Genomic DNA, 26,791 nt, shown 5'->3' on the forward strand with positions numbered 1-26,791 from the left:
AGGACCTTTCACTTCAACCTCCCACACCCAGTGTCCCCTCCCCCCTTACTGGAGGCCTAACCTCATGCCTGGGGAAAAAGTCGCCAACCACCTGAGTACCCACTTTCCAAGCCAGGGGCCAAGAAACTATCTTGGGGTGGGTCTCTCTCCTCCTTCACCCCCTCCAGGGGCATAGGATTGTTTTGTAGGGTAGGGATGTGGAGCCCTCCGATCTCTCCCCCTCAGACCAGAGGTCTAGGATCACCCTGAGGGAAGGGCCGCCGACCACCCCAGCAGCCAACCACCCCAGCATCCGCTCGGCAAGCCAGGGGCCAAAAAACTGAGTCATGGGGAGGGTCTCCGCCACCACCACTGGGGACCTGGCAAGGGTGACCGTGTGGCCTTGTCTGCATTCCCCTCGGGAAGGGCAAGTAAGGATGGAGAAGGGGCAGTGTGATGCCTCGCTGGGAAAATCAATTAGATTTGCGTTCGGCCTCCGGAGCTGAAATGAAAATGGAAAGGGCAGTCTTTGTTCTGTCCGGAGACCGGCACTCTCCCTGATCAGCCCTGTCCAATCACCCGGTAGCTCTGATTTCTCTGTATCGCCACAGCCCATCTGCTTTGTGATTGTTTCCAGTTATGGTATTGTTGTAACAAAGGTTTCTTTGGCCATAGCAAACTTATCGGGAGAGCTAGGAGTGCCGTGGTCCCACCCTCAAAGCCCCTGCCCGTCGGTGCTTTTGTAGGTGTTCTTATCAGAGGGAGGTAATTGTGGGAGGCATGCTGCTTCTTCCTTTGTTCTGTTTCCCCCAAGCCTACTACTCGAAAAAGAAACAGAAAAGTAACAGACATCGAGGCCAAATGGGAAGCATCTTTTGATTAACCTTAACGGATTACTCACGCTGCCCACACACAATCTATCTAGACTGCTTGCAATCAGAGAAATTTGCTCCGAAGCCTGTCCATGTGAAAATATTCCTGCAGGTTTATCCAAAGCAACAGCATGTTATGCGACATGGCCTGATTTGATGTTCTTGCATCCGTGTGGCGTACATGGCTTGTCATTAAACAGTTTGTTCTTGGGGATGGAAATATTGCTCTGGAAAGAGCTTAATTTCAGTTTATTGCTAACCATAACATGAGAGCAGTAGTGATTATTGTCAATGTGTGCCCTGCCAGGTTTTATTTTGATTACGGGCAGTCTGAATTTAGGCCTTTTGAGTTAGTACAAGTGGCGCTTGGAAGATTTCTAACTTGACGTTCTGTTCCAGCCTTGCAGTGCATCTGTTTCAACTTTACAACACTAATCTCCTTTGTGATTCTAGGTCTTGGGGCAGGAGCAGTCAGAGAGAGGGGCAGAGAATCATGGGGAAACAATATTAAAAAAACTCTTACTACTGGGGAGGAAAATGAGGGAGTTTAAGGAGGGGGAGAGGCTGGTGGGGCAGGGATCGGGGAAGTGTACCTGATGGCCAGGTGGAATCAACAGGAGGATCAAATTGTCAATTTTTTATCCAGTGAAGTTGGCTGCCCTAATTTGGGATGAACATAATGGAGCTGATGGCACTCCTCTATAATCAATTGAGTGTGAAACCCAGAGTAATTTTTGTAAAAATGTGGTGTCTGACCTGGGTTCAGGACCCAACCCTCCATTTATAATAGTGATTTCGACTTGCAACTTTTCAACTGAAGACATGGTTTTTCAGGAGCCCATTGTGTCGCAAGTCTGAGGGTCATCCATACTGAATCTGGAGGGGTCAAATTTGGAATTTATACTTGACTGTTTCCCTACCTTTTATTTATTTTATAGTATTTCTCTTTCTTCTGCTAGATCGTGTAAGCTCTTTGAGGACAGAGATTGTGTCTACTTACTCTGTTGTCCTCTCCCAGGTGCTCAGAATGGTGCTCTGTACAGAGTAAGGGCTCAGTCAATGCCTTTGCTTGATTGGGTTGGGATGGGGAGAGGGAATGCAAATTCAAGGGAAGATTCAATGGAAATTTCAAGTTTTACCTCTCCAGATTCAGTAAAGGTGGTCCTCAGACTTGGGACACAATGGGCTCCTGAAAAACCGGGTCTCAAGTCAAAATCAGTATTATAAATATGAATAATGATAACTATTTGTTGTTATAAAGTAATAGTTATAAAAAGTTAAATTAAGCTATAAAGTAAGCACTTATTTGCTAAGTGTTTACTATGTGCCAAGCACTGCCCTGAGCGCTGGGTGGAGGGTCAGATCCTGAACCGAGGCCCGTTCTTCCTGTTGCATCCCAAGCTCGGGGTTTCCTCACGATTGAAAGTCTACACATCTGCTCGCTACCAAAGGGGAGAGAAAGGAAGAGGCGGCATCAGCCTGGGGCGCAGGGTGGGAGTGGTGGAGAGGGGCAATGGGGAGAGTTTGTTGATAGTGGGATTCAGAGGGAAGGGAGCGGTGTTCAGGAATGAGCTTTCAGGGATGCACAGCTGAATGCCAGGTTTGGTCTCTTGAGAGGAGAAGACAAAAGGGTTTTGAAGAAGAATTCTTTCACACCAGTTTCCTTTCATGGGAAAGTGGGCACTGACAGTCAGTGGACATGGGAATTGGACTGGATATCCAGTTCATCATCAACCTGGCCAAACATCCAGGTGGTGAAGCCAAATCCATCCTGGATTTTTGCCCAGCTACCCAACTGCATCAGTGCAGTTGGGGTCAGCCCCAGATTTCCGTCTGAATGCCCCCCCTTCCTCCGAACTTTTCCCTTATCCCACCTGTTCCCCAGGGAACCACCTCCCAGGAGTGGCAGTGGTAGCTGGGGAGCGGTCCTGGGCTTCTCCTTGCTCTCACTCCACTCAGGCTTCCCCATTTGTTCCCACCTCCTCCCGCTGCTATTGCTGAATAGTTCCAGAAGCTGGACTGCGTCGGATCCCTCTTTCCGTAGAGTCAAGGGAGGGAAATCTGGAGTGATCCTCAAGGGGAGGACAGGAGCAGAGGCCTCCTTCATGGAACATCCTGGTTTCTTTTCTGATTTGAATGTCACAGCCTTTCATAGGCTGGGCTCACGGTAAGTCATCATCATCAGTCGTATTTATTGAGATCTTACTGTGTGCAGAGCACTGTACTAAGCGCTTGGGAAGTACAATTTTCAATATATAGAGACAGTCCCTACCCAACAGTGGGTTCACAGTCTAAAAGAGTGGGCTCAGTCATGAAGAGTGGAATGAGCACCAGCTCAGGCTTTGACTTGGGGTCTTTTAAGTGCCTGGGCAGCCGAGCTGAAGAGGAATGACTCTGTCCTGTTCAGGTGTATAACTCCGCCCCTTTCTGGCTCATAATCATCTCTCTTTGTCCTGGGAAAATGGGCATTTTCCTTCCCTTCCTTCCCTTCCTTCTCCTCCTCCCCTTCCTCCCCACCGTACAGGGCACTGAACCCAAATACTAGTCTTCATTACTACAAAATTTGTGTGGCATTTTTCCCACTTCCTTTCCTGGGCCTGACAGAAAGGCAACAAAGAAACTAGGGAGAAAGGGGAGCATGATAGCTCTCAAAGCCCACTGGCCTGGGATGGCTCCCTGTGGTCGCTCTTTATTCTGGGTGATTAACCTGTATACTTTATTTTAGGGAAGGGTACAGTTGAGTCCCTAATCTGTGCAGAGCACTGTACTTAAGCCCTTTGGAATAATCATAATAACATGGGTGGTATTTGTTAAACGTTTCGTATGTGCCAAGCACTGGGGTAGATACAGGTTATTTAGGTCAGACACAGTCCTGGGCTCACAGTCTAAGTAGGAAGAACCCCCGTTTTACAGATGAGGGAACTGAGGCACAGAGAAGTGAAGTGAGTTGCTCAAAGAACCACAGCAGGTGAGTGGTGGAGGCCAGGGTTAGAACCACGGCCCTCTGTCTCCCAGGCCTGTGCTCCTTCCAAGCAGCCATGCAGCTTCTCTTAAACACAGCAGAATGTCAGAGAATACAAAAGAATGAGTAGACACAATTCTTTCCCTTGAGGATCCTGCAGTATAGTGGGGGAGAAAGACACTAAAACAAATTCTAGCTTGAGAAAGTAATAGAGGTCATAGGCTGAGTCATCAGGCATTCTGGGGGCTGAATGTGTTTTCCGAATCTGCCTGGCGAATAGACAAAGGCCTTCAGTTCCTAGGACTGAAGCCTTGCAGGAGTAGGAACTACTGGCGACATGTGAAAATTAGAGTAGAAATCACCAAGTTTCGCTTTTCTCTCTTCCCCAGTTGGATTTGGCCCAACAAAAAGCTACTTATAAACAAGTGCTAAGTGCACGAAAGTGAAACAGTTGGGGAAAACAGCCCTCCCCCGCCCCCAAATAAAAGTGATATGGGAAGTCAGTCCTGCCGGCGGCCCAGAAGTCCATGAGAAGATGGCCGATTGCCGGTCCTTGCTTGGCCACTCCCCTCTTGAGTCGGCTGCTGCCGCATCATCAAAGGGCCAGTTGCCCGTGTTTCTGGGGAAGCGCGTCAACTCGATCCAGTACAGGAGGACAGCCCGACTGCTTTTAGCGGGGAGAGGGAGGATGGTGCCAAGTCCTTCAATCAGTGGGATTTATTAAGCACTTACCGTGGGCAGAGCACTGTACTAAACGCTTGGAAGAGTACAGCATAACAGAGTGGGTGGACATGTTCCCTGCTTACAGTCTAGAGGGGGAGACAAATTAAATTAAATTACAGATATGTACGTAAGTGCTATGGGACTGAGGATGGTGTGAATAAAGTGTTCAAACCCAAGTGCAAGAGCGAGATAAAAGGGAGAGGGAATAGGGAAATGAAGGCTTAGTTGGGAAGGCCTCCTGGAGGAGATGAGATTTTAATAAGGCTTTGATGGTGGGGAGAGTGGTGGGTCAAGGACAGGAGCCTTACTGTCCAGCTAAGGGGTGGCGTGAGACTCAGTGGGAATATATCCCCCCCGAAGAGGCTGACGGGAGGTGAAAAGTAGTGAGAGTTGGAAGCAGGAAGCCTGGGTTGGAATGATTGTTTTCCTGGGCTTTCAGGTGGGAAGCGCTCACTCTGAGATGTCATTCTTGCTCCAGGTCAATTTGGCTTGGACAGAATGTGATCCAGGACTGTTAATTGTTGGGGGAAATGATGAAAGTGGCAAACCAGCTCTCCAAGGTCTGACCGAATTAGCTGCGTTTCAGGATATTTGTTAATTTCTTGGTTCTGGCACATTTCTTTCAGCCCTTTGTTCTGCTCACTCAATGTTCAAGGCTGGATATGCTGCCTTGGTACTAAGGCGACTGAAGGAACTTGATTTTGGTTACTTATCGATCAGTAAATAGTATTTATTGAGCATTTTACCATGTGCAGACCATCATATTAAGCGCTTGGAAGAGTAGAATACCGAAGAATTGGTAGACAGGTTCCATGCTCACAAGGTGCTTACGGTCTAGATGGGGAGACAGATATTACTATGAAGTGCTGTGGGGCTGAGAGTGAGGTGAATATTAAATGCTTAAAGGGAACATCATCATCAATCGTATTTATTGAGCGCTTACTATGTGCAGAGCACTGTACTAAGCGCTTGGCAACATATAGAGACAGTCCCTACCCAACAGTGGGCTCACAGTCTAAAAGGGGAAGACAGAACAGATCCAAGAGCATAGGCAAGGAAATATAGGGGAAAAGAGGACTTATTTGGGGGAGGTCTCTTCGAAGAGATGATTTTTCATTAAGGTATTGAAGGAGCAGAGGGTGGTGACGTATTGCATTTGGAGGGGGGAGTTCCAGGCCAGAGGGAGGATTTGGGCAAGGGGTCAGTGGAGAGCTAGATGAGATGGAGATACAGTGAATAGATTGACATTAGAGGGGTAAAGTGTATGGATTGGGTCATAGTAGGAAAGCAGCAAGGTAAAGCCAATGGTGAGGATTTTCTGTTTGCCGAAGAGGTGGATGGGCAGTGACTGAAGGTTCTTGAGAAGAGGAGAAACATGAACTGAATGTTGTTTTAGAAAAATGATCCAGGCAGCAGAGAAAAGTATGGCCTGGATTGGGCGAGGCAAGAAGCAGGGAGGCCGGCAAAGAGGCTGATGCAGTATTCAAAGCAAATAAATTCTGCTGTGTTTATTCTAGAAATCGAGAAGATCCAGAAGGGGGAATCAAAGAAAGATGACGAGGAGAACTACCTGGACTTGTTTTCTCACAAGAACATGAAACTGAAGGAGCGGGTTCTCATCCCTGTCAAACAATATCCAAAGGTGAGGCAGAGCCTGGCCCGTGCTCTTGGCAGACTCGCTTTCATCTCAGCCCCAAATCATCTGTGTGGGTGCTTAACCCACGGCAAATGGGTCTCTGGGGCCGAGGCCTGACTTCTAGTCCCCTGGCAGTTTTCCCCTGGCCATCCACTAGTGTCCCGGTATTTAGGATGTCTGAGGGACACCCCAAAAGCACAAAACTGTTCCAGAACCGAAAACGATTGAGCATTTCCCTCTCAGGCGGCAGATTCCTCTTCAGGTGTTTGTTCAGGCTCCCAAGTTTTGGAAAACAGCCCACAACCCTGGAGAACCGCTCCCCATAATAAAGCCAGCCTAAAGTCATTAAAGCTAAATAAATTTAGAGTTAATTTAGCATGAATCCGGGGCAGAAACCTGGTTCCTCTTCTAGTGATGTGCCTTTTCATTTGCTTCGTTAATTTTATTTTCTAACCTGGGTGCATTGCAGCAAAATGGCTTCATATGTTTTTAGGGAAAGGGAAAGCCTAATTACAGATCTGTCTGTGGCCAGGCAACACACCTGGTGCATGTTTGGTGGAAGTAATCTCGCCTATGCCTAAAAGGGTAAGGAAGAGATGAGCTTTGTTTCACCCTCGACGGCCATGGCCCTTGATACCTAGCACAAAGCATCCAGAAAAGCCCCTTTTAATCCCCAGGGAAGCTCAGAGGAGGCAACCCAGAGTCCCTGGATAAGTCCATGGAGCTGAAAGCCATCACTGGAAGCTGATGACCCCTAATAATAATAATTGTGGTATTTAAGCATTTCCTGGGTGCCAGGTACTCTGCTATGCACTGGGATAGATAAATAGGGTAGACATATCCCTGTCCCACATGGAGGTCACAACCCAAGGGATAGGGAGAACAGGTATTTAACCCCCATTTTACAGAGGCAGAACCTGAGGCCCAGAGAAGTGAAGTAACTTGCCCAAAGTAACGCAGCAGGCAAGTGGCAGAACTGGAAGTAGAGCCCAGATCCTCTGACTCCAGAGTTCAGGCTCTTTCTACTAGGCCTTGCTGTGAGAACACTGATTTCCTTCCCTGATGGGAGGATTTGGGCTCCAGAGGGAAGATCTCTTTGTGCCCCCATCCTCCGGAGTCATCTCCTCTGTGCAGTGATGAAGCTGTCATGACAGCCAGGGCCTCTGCCTGTGCTTCTCAGGCTACTGAGGAAGCCAAAAGGCAGCCTGAGTGAGGATAAATGGCGGGGATGGTTATTGGGTAGGAAGGGGTGCACCTTCCCGGCACTTGGGGTACTTTTTATGGTATTCCGTGCTTACTATGTACCAAATACTGTTCTAATCTCTGGGGAAGCAGCGTGGCTCAGTGGAAGCGCCCGGGCTTGGGAGTCAGAGGTCATGGGTTCTAATCCCGGCTCCTCCACTTGTCAGCTGTGTGTGTGACTTTGGGCAAGTCACCTCACTTCTCTGAGCCTGTTACCTCATCTATAAAATGGGGATTAAGACTGTGAGCCCCACGTGGGACAACCTAATCACCTTGTATCCCTCTCCAGCGCTTAGAACGGTGCTTTGCACATAGTAAGCGCTTAACAAATGCCGTCATTATTATTGATTAGGTTGGACACAGTCCCTGTCCCGCACGGGGCTCACAGTCTAAGTAGGAGGGAGAACAGGTTATCCCCATTTAAAGTTGAGGAAACCGAGGCCCCGAGCATTTAAGTGGCTTGCCCAAAGTCACACAGCAGGCTGTTGGCCGAGTCAGGATTAGAACCCAGGTCCTTCTGGCTCCCAGGCCCATCGTCTGTCCAGTAGGCCATGCTGCTTCTCATGTGCTACTTGATGTGGAAGACAGAGTTTAAAGACCCACACCCCGCCCCACTCCATACCAGCCAGGGGTCCAGGAGCAGGGGACAGCCGCTTCCCTTAGAAACCCCCTTTTCTGCGTCAAAAAAAAGAGCACGTGAAGAAGGGTAATGGCTTTCCCTTCTGACCTCCCTCCTCTTGCCTGGATCCATTTTGTGTGGTACGGCTGAGTGAGGCTCATTATCGGAGTACAGTGCATTGGCAGGTGGGAGGGTCCAGGAATGGAAGCGTCGGTTGTAGGTAGTGAAAGAGTAGGAAGGAGCGGTGAGATTCAAAAGTGTGCAGACAGACTTCAAGGAGCAAAGATTCCCTAGAGGGGCAGGAAAATCATACTTCCCCAAAAAGCCCACTTGTGACCCGGCTAAGCCAGCAGAAGGGTAATGGGAGTCAAAAAAATAAAAATAAAATGTGCATAAAAAGAGAAGTAACCTGCCCTGCTGCTACCGGGTTGCCGGTATCCTCTAAGACAAGCAGACCTTTCCAAATGTCATCTTGGACAACTTCTCTCTGAACTCCAGCATGGTACGGGGACTCCCCAGAGACCAGGGCTTCCCATCGGAGCGGCAGACATTTTGTCGCATCCATGCCAATTTGTACTTCCCAAGCGCTTAGTACAGTGCTCTGCACATAGTAAGCACTCAATAAATACGATTGATTGATTGATTGATTCCTCCGTTTCTGAAAATCCGAGCAAGCCATTTGGGGCCAGAATCTCACGCTTGTCCTCTTGTTCCCCCTCCCTCCAGTTCAACTTCGTGGGGAAGATTCTCGGCCCTCAAGGGAACACAATCAAAAGGCTGCAAGAGGAAACAGGGGCTAAGATCTCGGTGCTGGGCAAAGGCTCGATGAGAGACAAGGCAAAGGTAAGATCTCCCGGTCCCTCACCCTGTGTGGTGAAACCATAATTCTGACCATCTGGATTGGGGAAGGGTGAGCGGGGAATCTTTGAAGCTTTCAACCAAAAACTTAGCCATCGTGGAAGTGGCATTCTGTTGTTGGGCCGGAACGCTGGGTCAGGTAAGCCACGTGGGTGTCGGAGAAATTGCTTCACTCGTCCCCCTTTCCGTCGCTAAACGTATCCTTGGGTGAAGGAGGGGTTGGGGCCAGTCCTGGAAGTGCTTAGAATTAGTCACCTCATTCGGCATTAAGCACGGAAATGCCACCTTCTTCCCAGAATTGAAAAAAAGCAGAAGCTCTGGGAGGTTAAACTGTCGTCCTGTTAATAAAAACTGGGCAAATTGGAATACTATTGCCAGCATATGACGGATTTGTTTTTTGTGGTATTTAAAGCGCTTACTATGTGCCAGGCATTGTAGTTCAACACTGTCCTCACATAGTGTGGAGAGGGCCTGCTGAGGGTATTAATAGAAGAGAGGCCCAAGCAGTCCCGGGAGCCAAAGCCAAAGTGTAGTCCGTCTCACCTCCTGTTTCAGCATAATGAGCTGTGGCCTCCTACAAGAGGGGAGAATCTTACCTCCTTCCCTTCCCCACAGCACCTGTATATATGGTTGTACATATTTATTACTCTATTTATTTATTTATTTATTTTACTTGTACATTTCTATCCTATTTATTTTATTTTGTTGGTATGTTTGGTTCTGTTCTCTGTCTCCCCCTTTTAGACTGTGAGCCCACTGTTGGGTAGGGACTGTCTCTATGTGTTGCCAATTTGTACTTCCCAAGCGCTTAGTACAGTGCTCTGCACATAGTAAGCGCTCAATAAATACGATTGATTGATTGATTGAGAAAACTGTTGTGTTGGCCAGACCCTAGTGGAAAGGCCTTGTAAAACTTGCACGCCACTAGAACCAAAATAGTAATAATAATAGCATTTGTTAAACGCTTACTGTAAGTCCAGCACTGTACAAAGTGCTGGGTTACGTACAAGATAATCAGGTCAGACAGTCCCTGTGTCCCACATGGGGCTCTCACAGTTTTAAATAGGAGGCAGAATAGGTAATGAATCTCCATTTTACAGATGAGGAAACCAAGGCCCAAGGAAGTCAAAAGTGATTTGACCACAGCAGTCAAGAGGCAGAGTGGGGATTAGGACCTAGGTCCTCCGACTCCCTGGACCCTGCTCTTTGCAATTAAGCCACGCTGCCTCTATCTCCCCAACTCCACCCATCTTGAGCACAGTTTCTGGAAGAAGTGTACCTGTTGGGCCATTTCCCGGAATAAGCCAGTATGGATTGAGACCCGCTTCTCTAGCAAAAAAAGATTTTCCGGTGTGCTCTGCTCTGCAAAGTCAATGCTAAATCAGGTGCTAGAGAGCCAACCCTTTAATCGTAGGGACCCTGTAATTAACATCTCCTCGTTTCAAGTGAAAGCAAGAAGTTGGCAATCGACACCTTTTTCTTAAAGAGGCTTGAGCTGAGGGGTTTGTTGTCCCTCCTGCGCCCACCAGTGTGGTACCACAGTAACCTAGCATTGTGCAGAAAGCAGTTGCGCTGTTCACGACAGCCACTCTTTTTCTGGCGAGGCAAGAGCGAGCTGGAGAGAACGTGTGCCAAATTGCAATTTCCGGTAGCTTTTTAAACGGTCTTTGTCAAGTTGGCATTTTCCACTCAGGTTACTTTCTCAATGAACCCATCAGTCCCAATCCCCGCCATCCCATCCCAGAAATGCTTGGCCCCATGAACTGTGTGGGTATGTGTCTGCGTGCGTGCTAACAGACTAGATAGGCAGTCCTGGGGAGACCCCATTCACTGTAGATAGAGCAGTGGAGTCTCTTCAGTGGTAAGGAACTGTGGGCTGGGCCAACATAACTTTTGTTTGCATTTCTGTCCATTCGATGGAGGGCAAGGGGCCCCACGGGAAGACATTTGAAAAAGTCGGGGGCCTACATCACCTGAATGGTACTCAAAAAAAAAAAATGGTTGCCAAGTGCCAGGCTATTTATTTTTTTCCCTTAGCTCCCTTGACTTTTGTATTTCTGACCGTGCTGGGTGTTGTTTTCCCCCAGGAGGAGGAACTTCGCAAAGGCGGGGACCCCAAATATGCCCATTTAAACATGGATCTGCATGTCTTCATTGAAGTGTTTGGACCTCCTTGTGAGGCCTACGCCCTCATGGCACATGCCATGGAAGAAGTCAAGAAATTCCTTGTGCCGGTAGGTAACTCCAATTCCTCATCCGTCCCCCGAGAGAAAAGCGGGGGCAAGCTGGCAGTGATCGTGCCAGGCTCCCCTGGGTGGCTGCATTCAGGGCCGGGGGGCAGCAGAGCCCACCTTGCCGTCGCCTTCACCTCCAACATCGGCTCCTGAGTTCTTTCCACGTTGTTAAGGCTTTTTTCCACACAAAGCCTGGCAACCTTCCCCTCCCCTAAGTCTCAGAGAGCAGTTAAGTTCAACAGATTTGTCTGCCTGTCAGTGAAGCACTGCCATCAACTGTAGTTCGTAGGGTGTCTACTAGGTGTTGGCATCTGGAGAAGATATCCCAGAAGGGAAAGGTATGATGCCAGGCTTTGAGGGATCGACGAGCAGATCTGAATTGTCAGCGTACCCAGTTCTCCTATAACCTGGGCGTTGCCCTCTCGTGAAACTCCTTATCAAAAAAATGTCCATGTCTAGACAGGCCCTCATTGGCGGACACAAATTCCCCCATTCTCTGACATCGTCCTCTCCCAAATGAGTAGGGGAAATATGGCAGGATTGAGTGTGTGCAGCGGTTGAGGAGAAATCAAAGTCACGTCAGCAGTTAGAGCAGACTCTTGCGGAGGTGGGTAAGGGAGTGGCAGGCTTGGGAAAGGAGGGAGACGGAAGTCCTCGTAGATTTTTTTGAAGGTTGACGATAGGTCAGTTGCTATAAAGCCTGAAGTCCAGGGAAAGGGACTCCAGAGAGTAAGGTCGGGGGGGTCGCACTCTGACTGACCTCATTTAGACGCTTAATGTCCTGGGGATTCCATTCTCGGTCGAGGTTTAAAGCTAACGCTCCTCTCCCATGCTTCTCCGAGGAGACAGTTTGCGATTTTGTCGTGCTGTCTTTAAGCCAGACACGGGTGGGTCCTTTCTGGAGTCTTCCCTCGCCGAATCTGCCACGGAGGGAGGTTGGCAGAGCAGCCCCATCACGCACAGTACCAGTGAGTCCCATACCATCTCCGGTGAACTCAGATCTGAGCAGTCACACTCTATTCATAGCCCTTGGCTTTCATCAGAGGGTTTTGTGGGGAACAAACAAGTTTAAGCCGCCGACCGAGGGAAGAGCTCCAAGCTCTCAGAGGGGTCCTCAATTCGAGCACGGTTGAGTTCAGAGAGAAACGTCTCACGGGGGGCTGTCGCCCGGCCGTCATGTATCTGCACCCCCTTTCTCAACAGAAGTAGATTAAGAGAATCCCACGGAGTAATTGGGCCTTTGAAAGACCTGCCTGGCAGGAGAAGCCCTGCTCTGCTCAGTGTTGCCGTGGCAGCCGGGAGGAATCTGAGCAAACAGGCTGGCATTGGTAACTTGATTCCCCAGTGTGTGTCAGGCAGGATTTGGGAGGTTGGGGTGGGAGGATGGGCAGGCGGAGAGAGCCAAAAACAGGCCTCTCTTCAGTTACAAGAATCTTCCCTTAATTTCCAGAGCCAAATCTACCCGAGTCTGAAAAATGCACAAAGCGGCGAGACTGGAGGGAAGCGGGCGAGGAGACAGCTGGGATTTGTGCACGGTCCCTGGCTCTTCCGCGGCTTGGGGCCAACTCAGTTGGTCAGTGGTATTTGAGTGCTTACTGTGTGCAGGGCACTGCACTAAGCACATGGGAGAGAACCATACAACAGAGTTGATAGACATGTTCCCTGTCCACAAGGAGCTTAGAGTCTGCTCCCTGTCATCGGGATGGGAGCAGTCCATTTGTTTGGGCGGGGGGCAGGGGAGGGTCTTTGTGTGAACATAGAGTGCCGCGTCTTCACTCTCCTTACTTCCCCTCAGGACGAAGGCGTCTCCTTGGCGTCCAACAACCGGATGGTGGCTAGGGTCAGAGTGGTGATCTAAGCAAGAGCTGTTCCAGCTGGTACAGCTGTTGGGTGACCTCTCTCCGTTGCGCTGGCATGGGAGGAACCGTTCTATTGACACCGGTCTCCTCTCCTTTCTACTCCCCAGGACATGATGGACGACATCTGCCAGGAACAGTTTCTGGAACTGTCGTACTTGAATGGGGTCCCCGAGCCCACCCGCGGGCGAGGGGTGCCAGTGAGAGGACGAGGGGCAGTTCCCCCCCCCTCCACCTGTCCCCAGGTAACTTTGCAGATGAAGATTACAAAGTGGCAGTTAGGCAGGCTTGTTCAGGGTTGCTAACTAGGGATGTCTTCCGGTGTCAGTTTCCGCTTCCTCAAGCTGAATTCTTGATGTTGGGGATTTTGCCCGGTACGCGGCAAAAGATGGATCGGATAGTGGTGGGCGCCGTGCTGTGGGTTCTGGCGAATTTCATGGTCTGATGTTTTTGTCGGACTGAAATTTGGAGGGGGCCTTTTGGAGGGGGCCTTTGGAAGGCGTTTGCAAGTGCCAAGTGTTCACTCCTAGCGTGAACCTGGCAGGGATGAGTACATAGGACGTAGCCCGGTTCCAGAAGACCATAAGTATGATGGCTCCCGGGCAGTTATCCCAGCAAACCCTGGAGTTAAACCTGATGCCGTCATTGGGCCATCGAAGCCCAGAGGGTACATCCAAGCCTGCCTCTCTGCATTCCTCTGCCTCCGGGGCAGGGCTCGGTCGAATGCTTGGACTTGCTGCACGTATCCCCGAGACGGGACACTTGGCCGATATCTCCGGTCCATTTGGGGGCCACCGGGATGCCCCAGTCTAAGGCCTCCTCCAGCATAGATCCCTGCTTGTAAAGACTTTCCAGCACGGCAGGTTTTTCGTCAAGTTCGGTCATCAGGAAGGTTTCAGGGCAACGGCTAAAGTGTAAGCCCAACGCGCAAGTAGTCAGGCTCCGACCCAAGCTTGGGCAGCCGGTTTCTTCATCGGCACCATGTGAAAGGCTTCCTGTGGGAAGTGGAGGTGTTCCAGTTGGGCCCCCTTGGAACCTCGAGGGCGCAGGGAGCCCCAAGGGGCGTTGAGCTAAGTCTCCGGGCAAAGGGTCCACCGTGGGCCACTAGTGGGGCCGGTTCTTCATGGCCGCCAGTCCGTCCTCGTACCCCAGGATGGGTTTTTAGTGGGGGCAGGCAAGCACCCCGGGGGTAACCACTGGTAGCGGAGACCCGGGCCGAAAGGGCCCTCAGCATGACCCGGGGGCGGCCTAGCTTTGGAGCTCGAGACCCTCTATCTCGGAATGCTGACTGTCTTTTCTCTTCTAGGGGACGAGGCGTGGGACCACCTCGGGGCGCCCTGGTGCGTGGGGCCCCCGTGAGAGGGGCGCTCAGCAGGGGTGCCAGCGTGGCCCGCGGGGTGCCGCCCCCTCCAGCCGTTAGGGGAGCACCTGCCCCCAGAGCCCGTGCCGCAGGCATCCAGAGAATACCTCTCCCTCCGCCCCCAGCTCCAGAGACTTACGAAGACTATGTAAGCAACTTGAACAATGTACCCTTTGCCAGTAACCGGGAGGCAGGCTAGCTGTTGACACGGACGGTTATGTGATAAAGTGATCTTGGCCCTCGGTATCAGGCAGCGGCTAGTGGGGCGAGCCCCTGTGCTTCTCAGGAACAGGAACGATTCCCGGGGAATGCCCCTGGAAGTTCCGCGGCAGGGGGTGCCAGCTGCCAGGCGAGCTCTGGACCGGTGACACCTGGCACTCCCGGGGCTATTCCCGTTCTCGATTCGGGGGCCCAGAAGGAGGCGTCGGCTCCCTTCTCCACACCCCGGGAGGCTGTGAAGAACCACGATATTTAGAATCGATCGCGCTTTTCTATCCGAAGCGCTTCTCCAGCATGGTCCTCCTGTGAAACAGGGTGGAGCAGCCATTCGCTCCGCCCCCGCCCCCCCCCCCCCCCCCCCCCAATTGACTGATGAAGAATCAGTTCCAGAGAGTGTGAGTTAACTGGCTTAAAATCACCCAGCAGAGCCACCCTTGCTTGCCCCCAGGCCTCCAGACCAGCAGCCACACACCCTCTTCACCCAGGTAAAAGGCCCTGCTCTGTGTCCCGTAGAGCTTGGCAGGTAGTCCACAGACAAAGGACGATGTGGATCCTGATGTCCCGGGTGTTACCGACAGCTCATTTGGAGGCCCCCCAGATCCCAGGGCCCGGTGATGACGCCCCCACTTCCTGCCTGCACCATGCTTTCCTTTTATCCCATTGAGTGCTCGGCCACTGGAAGTGGAGGTTTTGTTGCTAGAAGCCACATGCCTGCTCCCGTACTGTGTGTTACGGCTGAGTGACGGGGAAAAAAAAGTCCTTTAAACTTAGCATCACCTTGCCAGCCCCAGTCAGCCCAGCGTTGACCTCGCTTGCCATTGCCTCTAGGATACTGGCTTTTCCCCATTGACTGCCCTTTTGGTTTTAAACCTCCCTCTCTTTCTCTGTCTCTCCCTCACTGTCTCTCTCTCACCTCCCTTTCAGGGATACGATGATACGTATGCCGAACAGAGCTATGAGGGCTATGAAGGCTACTACAGCCAGGGCCAAGGGTAAGTTGAGACAGAACTGGTTTGACCGCGGGCTGCCGGGTCCAACGGTTAAGGGCGATCAAGAGGTCAAGAATGATCCTACAGCCAAAGACTTGAAAGCGTTAATACCTTCTCATCATCTTCCCCGATATTTGCCGAGCATGACACCCCTCTTAATTATATCGTGGGAATTTAGGGTCCAGGAGTAGCAGGGAGAGAGACACTTTGAAGTTGATGATGGACTTGGGGGGTGGGGTGATGGAATCTCCCTTCTTGTGAAAGCCCCAGAATGCCCGGTACGCAGGTGGCACCGGAGAAGGGACAAGGCGTTGCTAGGTGTCGGGCTGACTGTCTTTTAACTTTTACCTTCCAGGGACTCAGAATATTATGACTATGGACACGGGGAGGCACAAGATTCCTACGAAGCTTATGGTATGCCTGAGGGGATTCCGGAAGGAAGGAGCACTCGTGTGGGAGAGGGCTGGCGATAGCGGTGGAAGGAAAGGGCTCAACTGGCCGCTTGGAAATATTTTTATTGAGAGAGCATTTCCAGACGAGACCTGTCAGTTGAGGACCCTGGGTCTCCAGCCCGAACGTGGCCTTTCAGGAGGCTCGTTGGGGGCCGGTGGGTTGTTCGGGCTAGTCAGCGGCCTCGGTGCCCCCCCGGAGCCAGCCCTGAGGTCTGGGTACTCTGCCAGACCCCCGAGCTCCCTTCTTCGGGGCCCGGCTCAGGCGGCTTTCCCTGCTGGAGTCTGCAAGTCAGTGGCTGACTCTGTCCCCCCGGGAGCGTGGATGTGGTCACGCTGGTGTGTAAAAGGGCGAATAGGCAGCCGGGCGCCCAGCAGGGACAGTGCTGGTGAGTATAAACACGGGAAGGCAGCCAGCTCGAGAGGGCGGGACAAAGCCCATTGTAGAGCCGGGCGGCAGGAGGATGTGGTAGGCGGAAGGTCTGGATTGGTTCCAGTACAGCAGCGACGGCAAGCCCCAATGCTGTTTGGGAAATGATGTGCATCCCGTGGTCCTCCTCCTCCCCCGCCCTCTCCTCTCCCTCCTCTTCCCTCCCGTCCAAACTGGCGTAGACCGGAACAGCAACTGAAGCAAGGTCAGACTGAAAGGGCAGTGTTCCATCATGGCCTTCCCAGCCAGTCAAGGTGCGGGGCTCACAGGCTCCCGAGGGCGCGCTGGATGTTAGCCGACCCTGCCATCCCTAGCGGGTTGGGAATGGGGGAGAGCGCAAGATGGAGAAGAGGGAAATATTTTCAGCTCCCCAAGGAACCCTGCCCACCAGAAAGCTCAGAGACTGGCAGTTGATCCCCCCTCGAAGCTGTGCCCAGAGGTGGCGGAGTTTCCACGGGGATTCCCCCCCCGACACAAGACCGCCCCTCCCTCCCTTCTGATGCCGAATGTAGCACAGCACCAGACCGACTGCCTCCCTACCAGGGACTGAGCCACTGGGAATTAGACAGACAGCCGTCAGTAATGCCGGGCGTCTTTTCCCACCGCCGGCTACTGCGTGATTTATTCATCGCCCCGGTAGTCACCTCTGTCAGTGCCAAGGCCCAATGTGGTTCTTCTGTGCGATCCACTAAATGGCATTTCTGCTCGGAGGGAGAGGCGCAGAATTGGTCTGGCTGAAAAGAGCAAAAGGCTCATTGTGCACCTGGCATGCTAGCGCTCCGGTTAATCTGTTTATCCACAGTCGTTTCCTGCAGCCTCCCCTTTCCCCGAAACAAAATTAGAAAAAGAAATCGGATCATTGGCACTTAGAGGTCACGATGTCTGAGGAGATGAGACCACGCGGCATGCCGGGAGGGGAAGGAGGGTCAGCTATGGGGGGCGGCCATGGTCTGGCCATGGGTGGGGACTTGTCGGGACAGTAGCCAGCATCCCAGGTGGGAGCCATTGTTGAATAAGAAGATTTAGGCAGGGATCCATCCGGGGCGTGGGGCCTTTGGCGACAAGGGGGCCGTGTTGGGAACACATAGGCTCGGGTTTTTGGCTGGAAGTGTGAACGGTTGGCCACGGGCTCAGGCGATGGGACGTTTCTGATGCGATCGGATCTCTTGGCTGCCGGCAACAGTGGCAGGTCCCGGTGACCTGCCAGAAAGCAGAGCAGCAGATACAGAGGGCTTTCCCCTGTTGTAGAAGCCACCACCACCGGGCACGGCTTGGGAGAGGGTCAACTACCCAGGGGAGGGGATGTCCCCACGACAGAGCCGGGGTACTGTTGAATGGAAGCAGGCCACCCAGCCCAGAAGGAAAACGGCTCCCTGAGGTGTGGGCCCTCCATCCCCCTTACCCCGGCCAGGTTGCTCTGGGGGCAAGAGAGGCCCCCCACGGTTCCATCAGGGTGAATGATTCCTACCTTGGATGAGTGGAATGAGACACATTTGCCACTGGAGCCAGATTCAAATCTGTGAAGGGGCCTTCCCAGCCTCCAGTCAGGCTTTTTTTCCCCCTTTTTTTTTTCAGTGTTAAGTGTTTACTATGTGCCAGGCACTGTATTAAGCCCTGGGGTTGATTCAAGCTAATCAAGTTGGATACAGTCCATGTCATCATCAGTCGTATTTATTGAGCGCTTACTATGTGCAGAGCACTGTACTAAGCGCTTGGGAAGTCCAAATTGGCAACATATAGAGACAGTCCCTACCCAACAGTGGGCTCACAGTCTAAAAGGGGGAGACAGAGAACAAAACCAAACATACTAACAAAATAAAATAAATGTCCCACGTGGAGCTCACAGTCTTGATCCCCGTTTTAACAGTTGAGGTGATTAAGGTACAGAGAAATGAAAGAGACGAGGCGGAGCCGGGATTAGAACCCAGGTCCTCCGTCTCCAAGTTCAGGGCTCTACCCAGTAGGCAACACAGCTTGTTAGCCCTCTAAGGAAGTGGCCCAAACAACCTTCCTGATTTGGCTGGAGGATTCCTGGACATCTCAGGTCTCTCACCTGCCTCTGAGCGCTCGGGAAACGCAGGGGCAAATTCGTCAGTCCGACGGCCCGTCAACGGCCCCGTCGTTACGGTCTTTTTATTTCCCCGCAGGTCAAGATGACTGGAATGGCACCAGGCCTTCCCTGAAGGCACCTCCAGCCAGGCCGGTGAAGGGAGCATACAGAGAGCACCCGTATGGACGCTATTAAAAACAAACATGAGGGAAAAATATCAGTTATGAGCAAAGTTGTTACTCATTTCTTGTATCTCCCAGGATTCCTGTTGCTTTACCCACAACAGACAAGTAATTGTCTCAGTGTTTTTCTTCGTGATCCTCTCTCTCCCCACCCAGCCTCTCTCCCTCCCTCTCCCCCCGCCCCCCTCTCCGTCCCCCCCCCCCCGCACTCTGGCTTCTGTACGTAGTATTTCCAAAAAAAATGAGTTAAAATAGATTTAGGAATATCGAATTTCGAGTGTGTAGATGCTTTTTTCTTTGTTGTTTAACTCTCGAAACAACTGTACCTTTTTATAACAAAAACAAAAGTTGAGTTTCAAGACTTGTTAGTTTCCAAAGTGACATTGCTTGCTTAAGGGTTCTGGACTTGAGGTTTGTTTACCATTCTCTCCGTTTCGGTCTGAGGCAACCCGAAAAGGCGTAGTTGCAGGATCCCAAACTAGGCTACATTTCAAAATTCAGGGCTGATTTTAAGATTTAAAAGTCATAAAGTGATAACGGTAATAGGGGCCACCGTGTAAAAGAAAGCTCAGTTGTCAAAACCTATTTCCTTAAAAGCATATGGCGGTTGAATCTTAAGTTTTAAATTTTAATACGAAAGATCCTCATGAATTAAATAGTTTGTGTGTGGTTTTTCTTTTTTTTTATATAAAAAAAGAGTTAATTGATTAAAACAACAGCAGCAAATTAGGTGTGTAAAATTGACTTTTTCCACATGTGGGTTTTGAAATCTAGCCCCAAACCGTACAGTGTTGAGAGATACTTCGGAAGCAGGCCCCGGAAAGGAGTTGGGAGGGAGGCAGCTGAACGGAGGGCGTAGCGCTCTTCGGCCGCGGTTCAATTTGAAACCACGACGTCGGATAATCCAGTATTTGACACGAGACGGTCAAGTATTACATTCGGGGTTGGCGGTCCCCGCGACCTCCGCGCGCTGGGGCCGAAAACGATTCGGGCGTTTTAAGCAAATTGAACACCGGGTCCAGATTGACCCTTCCAAGTGGCCTGTTCAAGTATGTCTCAACACTAGCGTTACATAAAAAGGGACACTGCAGCTGAAAGAAAGGAAAAAAAAAATCCATTTTGTACATAGGCTAAAGTCCTAATTGGATTGGTACTGTCCTCCCTTTTTTGTTCTTGAAGATAAATGCTACATGTGTAAGTCTGCCTAAATAGGTAGCTAAAACTTATGTCAAAATGTCTGCAGCAGTTTGTCAATAAAGTTTAGTCCTTTTTTAATCAAGGTAAATGTGATGAATTGTCATTTTTTTTTGCTGGCAATAAAATAGTTTTCTCTTTCAAATAAATTTAAATTAACTCTAAAGTTAATGGTCTTGTTAAAATTTTGGAGGCATTCTTAAAAATGGTGGGTTTTTTTCTTTTTTTCTTTTTTCTTTTTTTGGGAAGTTTACCAAAAAAGTTTACGGAGATGTTAAGTTTTAGTTTAAAAACCACAAAAGCTTTTTCACCCCCTGGAAGTTGGCAAGAGTCATTTGAACCGGCCGTGCTGCAGAAATCTGATTTCCGGGGAGGAAAAGTAGCTTCCCCGGAAGGGTCCCGATGTTCCGAACCCGTGCCCGAGAGACGTTCCGATCGAACTTCCGAAAGTAACAGAAGCCGCCTGTCGGCCGGCGTAAAAGCGCGGCGGAACTTGGCCCCGAAATGGTCCCGAATGGTCCTGGATGAGCTGAACGGGGAGAGGAAAGTCTCCCCCGCTACCCCCCATCCCTCTCGCCCACCGAGAAATCCAGCCAAAGCCCAAACAAACCGGGCCGCGATGCTTCTCAGCATCGCTTGCCGGCACCCAGTCAACTGGCAGCCGTCTGCGATGGGTGGTCCAAACGTCCCCTTCTGTCCCCAAACCCCCACCCCCCGTACCCCCCCGGGGCTGAGGCCCATCCAGGTCACCACGTTTGACACAAACGAGGTGTTCGGCTACGTGTCCCTATCCCGCCGGCCAGCCTGTGTTTTCGCACCGTCCCGGAGGGAGCAGACCAAACTGCTCGGGGGTGAAAAATCTGCTCTTGTATTTTAGATCCAAGCTGCTTGCAGCAGTGCATGATGGAATTCTTTTTCTTTTTTTTTTTTTCTTTTAAAAACACACCAACAAAAACTTGTATTTGTAGATTGTGATAAAATGCAAATAACCGGATTTTCAACCAGGGTTTGGAGACAGCTTTCAGGGCCTAATGTCTTGTTTTGATGAAAAGAGATCACTCTATACCCCCCTTTTTAAAGGAAAATTATCGCAGGAGAAATCAGGATGTGTAAAGCTAACATGCATCGCAAAAAACCAAAGGTAACCTAAATGTCTGATTTTAATAGCACATATTTCTCTTTTACATAAACTGTGACAGCAACTTGCGTAAACAATTATTCAGCTGTTCATTTTAATGTAAAACTTGGCAAAAAACTGTTTAAAAGTAGCTGTAAAAACCACGTGCTGCCGCATAAATTAGCCATAACTCTTAATAATCCTGCCCGCCGGAAGTTGGACTGTAATGGAATCTGGGCAAGAGAGACTCTGACAGCTTAAATGACACAATGTAAAATGACAACGAATGTAGATTAGAACTACCGCTGCTCCCAAAGAAAAGATTTCTGCTCAGTTATTTTAAAATGTAAAAGGATGCCCCAGTCTAGGGCCCAATATTGATATACACAGCACAATGCTATTTAAATTTCAGCTTAAGTTGCATGTTCCTTTCCTGTATTGTGTAAACTGCATGCAGGAGCTCTTTTTGAAGATGTTAAGTCCGGGCTTTCCCGGGGAGGAGACTGACTGAATTTTTTTTTCTTCTTCTCCATTTTCAGGCGTTTGAAGACCCCGTTGGGAGTTTCCCTGTGATGGGCCGGCCTGTGGGAGCCCTCGTGAGGTATGTTGAACTTTATGTGTCTCTCCCACTCTAGACTGTAAGCTCGTTGTGGGCAGGGAATGTGTCTGTTTATTGTTGTAGTCTCCCAAGCGCTTAGTATAGTGCTCAATAAATATGGTTGAATGATTGAATCTGGGGGAGAGGGACTCGCCGGTAAGCGCCCACAGGCCAAATCTGGGAGGAGTTAGTGGAGATGGAGGGAAACGTGAAGATTTAGTAGGAGGAGAAGGCTTTGTGATCGGGCCTTTGCCGGGGTGGAGATGGCTTAGTGGCCTGCCTGAAGCGCTTAGAACAGTGCATTGCACATAGTAAGCGCTTAATAAATGCCATTATTATTATTATTATTAAGAAGGCTGGCACTGGGGGTGGTGAAGTAAGGAAATTTCCGTCTCCACCCCGTGAAATTGTAAACTCCCAGAGGGCGGAGATCATCATCATCATCAATCGTATTTATTGAGCGCTTACTATGTGCAGAGCACTGTACTAAGCGCTTGGGAAGTACCAATTGGCAACATGTAGAGACAGTCCCTACCCAGCAGTGGGCTCACAGTCTAAAAGGGGGAGACAGAACAAAACCAAACATACTAACAAAATAAAATAAATAGAATAGATATGGACAAGTAAAATAAATAAATAGAGTAATAAATATGTACAAACATATATACATATATACAGGTGCTGTGGGGAGGGGAAGGAGGTAAGATGGAGGGGATGGAGAGGGGGAGAGGAAGGAAGGGGCTCAGTCTGGGAAGGCCTCCTGGAGGAGGTGAGCTCTCAGTAGGGCCTTGAAGGGAGGAAGAGAGCTAGCTTGGCGGATGGGCAGAGGGAGGGCATTTCAGGCCCGGAGGATGACGTGGGCCGGGGGTCGATGGCGGGACAGGCGAGAGCGAGGTACAGTGAGGAGATCAGCGGTGGAGGAGCGGAGGGTGCGGGCTGGGCTGGAGAAGGAGAGAAGGGAGGTGAGGTAGGAGGGGGCGAGGGGATGGACAGCCTGGAAGCCCAGGGTGAGGAGTTTCTGCCTGCTGCTTTCCTCCCTAGACTGGAAGTTCCTTGTAGGCAGGGATCATGTCTACCAATTTTGGAGCGGGGGGGTTGTTTGGTTTTTTTAATGGTGTTTGGTAAGCGCTTACCATGTGCCAGACACTGTAATACGTGTTGGGGTAGGTACAGGCTAATCAGGTCGGATGCAGTCCGTGTCCCACATGAGGCCCACAGCCTTAATCCCCATTTTACCGAGGAGGTAACTGAGGTACTGAGAAGTGAAGTGTCTTGCCCAGCGTCACACAGCAGAGTCAGGATTAGAACCCAGGCCCTTCCAACTCCTGGGTCCGTGCCGTACCCACTAGGCCATTCAGCTTTTCTGTTATATTGCACCCTCCTAAGTGCTTAGTACAGTGCTCTGCACCCAGCAAGCGGTCAGTGAATACCATTGATTGATCGATTGATTCCTCTTCCCAGTGCTCATTATGGCGCTCCACGCTCAGCGGATGCTTAATAAATGCTCCGTCGCTGATGAAGATGATGTCGAGGGAGAGCATGCTTGACGTGCCAGGCCAGCAAACTCTTTAGAGTCCGCCTCAGCAGTAGAGGCTGGAACAGAGCCCAGGGTGTAGGACTGCCCCCCTCCTTCCTGATCTCTCTCTGCTGGAGGTTTCCCGTCTCAAGGCTCCCTCCGGCTCGGTGTTGCGTAGACCAGCAGACTTCTCTCAGCCAGTCTGAGGCGCGGGGCTCCTCAGCGTTTTCTTCCCGGGACCCTTTTCCACTTGGCAGACGTTTCCCCTGCCCCGCAAGCCCCCAAACTCCCGCCCGGTTTTCAGAAGGATGAGGATCTTCGAGCAGCTCCGAAGTAGTCGTTTGTTTTTGTTTTGTTTTCACTGGACTGGCTCAATTCCCAGGACCTCATGGAGGAGGAGCCGGGACCGTCCCAGAGGATTCTGGGGCCACCCGTGCTGACCCCTAAGGAGCCGCACGCCCGGGGGCTGACACAACCGTCTCTGGAGGTGGCAGGCAGCCAAACTACCGTGCAGCTCCTCCAAGAAAAGGCTTGGCATTTCCTCCCCCGCCCACAAATTCCCCGTGACCCGGGAGGCCCCGACGGGCTGAGGCAGCTCGAGGTCCACCAGAGGTGGTGGTGGGGATCGTATTTATTAAGCGTTTACTATAGGCTGAACATTGTGCGAGACACTGGGGCAGGTACAAGAAAAGGAGATTCCGGTCCCCGTGGAACTTGCCGCCCCTTCCACTACCCCTTCAGTTTAGGGCTGGGGTTCAGAAGGAGGCCAGAAGGGAGTTTGGGTCTTGAGGGGCCCAGTGCCGTCCAGCCGGCATGGCTATGACGATCGGGTCCTCTTGTGGAGCGTGACTGGGGACGTTGAAACTTTCCGGGGTGGAGGGAGGGAGCCTGCCTCAATCAATCGGTGCCACTTACGGAGCGCTTACTATGTGCAGAGCACTGTACTAAGTACTTGGGAGAGTGCAGTACAACGGACTAGGTGGATATGTTCCCCGCTGACAGTCCAGCTAACAGCCTCCGTGGCGTCAAGCCAAACTCCCATCTGGTCCCCGAAGCGAATCTCCCTCCGGAGAGTAGAAAGCCCCGTTGGAGGTGGGCCAAGTCTCCGTTTGTTCCCCAGACCTCCTACCTCTCACATCCTGATACTGGATAGCTTCTCCAACAACCGCAAGACCTGCGGAGCCCTCCCCGGCAGGCCCCTCGCTCCAGAAATGTGTGCGCCCAGCTCCCTGCAGCTGCTTTGGAGAGGACTGCCCGATTAAATGACAGCAGCAGGTGGGCCTCTGGCCTCCAGGCCTCCATTGCCTCAGGCTCCTGGTAGCTGCCGTTTCACCTCCTTCCACCCCTTCCCCTCCATCATCATCATCAATCGTATTTATTGAGCGCTTACTATGTGCAGAGCACTGTACTAAGCGCTTGGGAAGTACCAATTGGCAACATGTAGAGACAGTCCCTACCCAACAGTGGGCTCACAGTCTAAAAGGGGGAGACAGAGAACAAAACCAAACATACTAACAAAATAAAATAAATAGAATAGCTATGTACAAGTAAAATAGAGTAATAGATATGTACAAACATATATACATATATACAGGTGCTGTGGGGAAGGGAAGGAGGTAAGATGGGGGGGATGCAGAGGGGGAGAGGAAGGACGGGGCTCAGTCTGGGAAGGCCTCCCGGAGGAGGTGAGCTCTCAGCAGGGCCTTGAAGGGAGGAAGAGAGCTAGCTTGGCGGATGGGCAGAGGGAGGCCATTCCAGGCCCTGGGGATGACGTGGGCCGGGGGTCGATGGCGGGACAGGCGAGAACGAGGTGCGGTGCGACGTGAGGAGCCTTCAGCTCGCATGTGAAGGGTTAAGTAAAAGCAGAATGGTGGGTCTTAGCCTAGTGGAGGTAAGCCTCTGTTCTCTGGGATTCTGAGCCATTTCTACCCTGGTTTCCTTCGACCTCTTCAGCTCATCATCGCTCTCCATGGATTTGCCCGAAAGTCACATCTGGTTGCATGAGATAGCGACGGCCAATTTCCATTTGCCTGCCATTTGCATGCATCTTGTGTCACCCCCACCTGCCGCTCTGAGTCTCCTCCAACGGGTTTGAAGTTAAAATGTTCACTCAATTTTGTCAGACTTTGCCCTTCCCCTCTTATTGACCCGGATCCCTGACCTCTTCCCTGCTGGGTGATAAGAAGAATAATTGTGGCATTTGCCAAATGATAAGCACTGGGGAAGCCACAGTGCAATCAGAGCAGACACAGTTATTTTCCCTCAGGATACTCCCAGTCCAAGGAAGAGGGAGAACAGATGTTTACCTCCTATTTTACAGATTAGGGAGCTGAAGCCCAGAAGTTAAGTGACTTGCCCAAGGTGACACAGCAGCAAGGGATGGATTTGGGATGAGAACCCAGGTCACCTGCTTCCCAGTCCTGAGCCCTTTCCAATAGGCAATGCTGTGGATTCTTTGGGTGTGCCATGCTGATTCTTTGCTGTGGATTCTTTTAGACTGTGAGCCCACTGTTGGGTAGGGACTGTCTCAATATGTTGCCAACTTGTACTCCCAAGCGCTTAGTACAGTGCTCTGCACACAGTAAGCACTCAATAAATACAATTGATTGATTGATTTGGGTGGGAGAAGTAGAGGCACAGCGGTGATTAGGTGATTCACCTTGGGTCACAAGACTCTAGGACCGTCCAGCCCAGGATTCCCCTTCTGGCACCAGGACTTTTGGGCAAACCGCTGTGATATTTGCCCTCCTGAACATCACTCCTCGTGAAAAGGGATGGTCCAGATAACTTCCCTGTAGAAATCTCTTAACGTGAACAGTCTACCGTTTTAAAACAGTCAATCAGTCAATAAATGTATTGAGTCCCTACTCTGTGCGGAAAGGACTTGGGAAAGTACAACAGAGTTGCTGGACACAATCCCTACCCACAAGGAACATAAAAATTCTATCCCCTTGTGGACCGGTTCCCTGTATCTTGCTTCTCTTGTATTCTCCCAAATGCCAGTGTTTCGCTCTCAGTAAATATCCTCCATGATGACCACTTTCAGGGCCAGATCTACCATTGATTCCAGCCTTAGAATGGTCCAGTCACCCTCAGGGCTGTTCTGCAAGGGTCTGCCTGCCTGCCTCTCCATCCTGCTGGTCGCTCCTGCCCAGAATTATGTGGGTGTGGGTGTTATCAGAAAACTCCAGGTTAACTAGAGCCTACTCTTCTCTTCCATTCTTAAGCAGCCTTCTGACACCCTACCTGCTTCCTCCTGCCTCCCCAGAGAGTCTGGTACAGTGAGCTAATGGAATAATCATAATGGTGTCTGTTAAGTACTTACTATGTGCCAAGCACTATTCTAAGCTCTGCGGTAGATTCACATTAATCATATCCAACAGAGCTTCACAATGAGTGAGCTCAGCAGACCAGTCCTGTGGCCACTGGGGAGCCTGTGGCGGGGAATCTTGGAGGTGTGAGATATTTGTTAAGCGCTTACTATGTTCCAAGCACCATTCTAAGCACTGGATCTGTTGAACTGTCCATGGAATACGTGGCAAGAATAATTGAAGATGGAGAAGCTCTTTGATCCCCATGCTTCCTCATTCCCTTCCCTTGGATCTTGATTTTTCCTCGTCCCCCTCTCTGGGGGGAGGCCAGTGGTCAGTCGAGGGTTCAGTCCTCTGGTTCCAAGTGCCATTTCCATTTCCTTTGCCTCTCTTGG

At 50.8% G+C, this 26,791-nt stretch overlaps 1 protein-coding gene across 1 annotated transcript in view; it reads left to right on the forward strand.

The window, feature by feature from the left end:
• The window catches only part of KHDRBS1 (KH RNA binding domain containing, signal transduction associated 1), a 38,557-nt gene extending 18,609 nt beyond the window's left edge, over positions 1–19,948 (forward strand). Inside the window, 9 exon segments of the mRNA XM_038757921.1 lie at positions 6,054–6,178; positions 8,760–8,876; positions 10,979–11,125; positions 13,092–13,202; positions 13,204–13,226; positions 14,288–14,489; positions 15,485–15,552; positions 15,905–15,963; positions 18,576–19,948. Coding sequence (XP_038613849.1) covers positions 6,054–6,178; positions 8,760–8,876; positions 10,979–11,125; positions 13,092–13,202; positions 13,204–13,226; positions 14,288–14,489; positions 15,485–15,552; positions 15,905–15,963; positions 18,576–18,673 — 950 coding nt within the window. The 3' untranslated portion in view covers positions 18,674–19,948.
• Positions 19,949–26,791: the final 6,843 nt, after the last annotated feature.

This window comes from Tachyglossus aculeatus, chromosome 16 (assembly GCF_015852505.1).
Source record: "Tachyglossus aculeatus isolate mTacAcu1 chromosome 16, mTacAcu1.pri, whole genome shotgun sequence".
Taxonomy (NCBI): domain Eukaryota; kingdom Metazoa; phylum Chordata; class Mammalia; order Monotremata; family Tachyglossidae; genus Tachyglossus; species Tachyglossus aculeatus.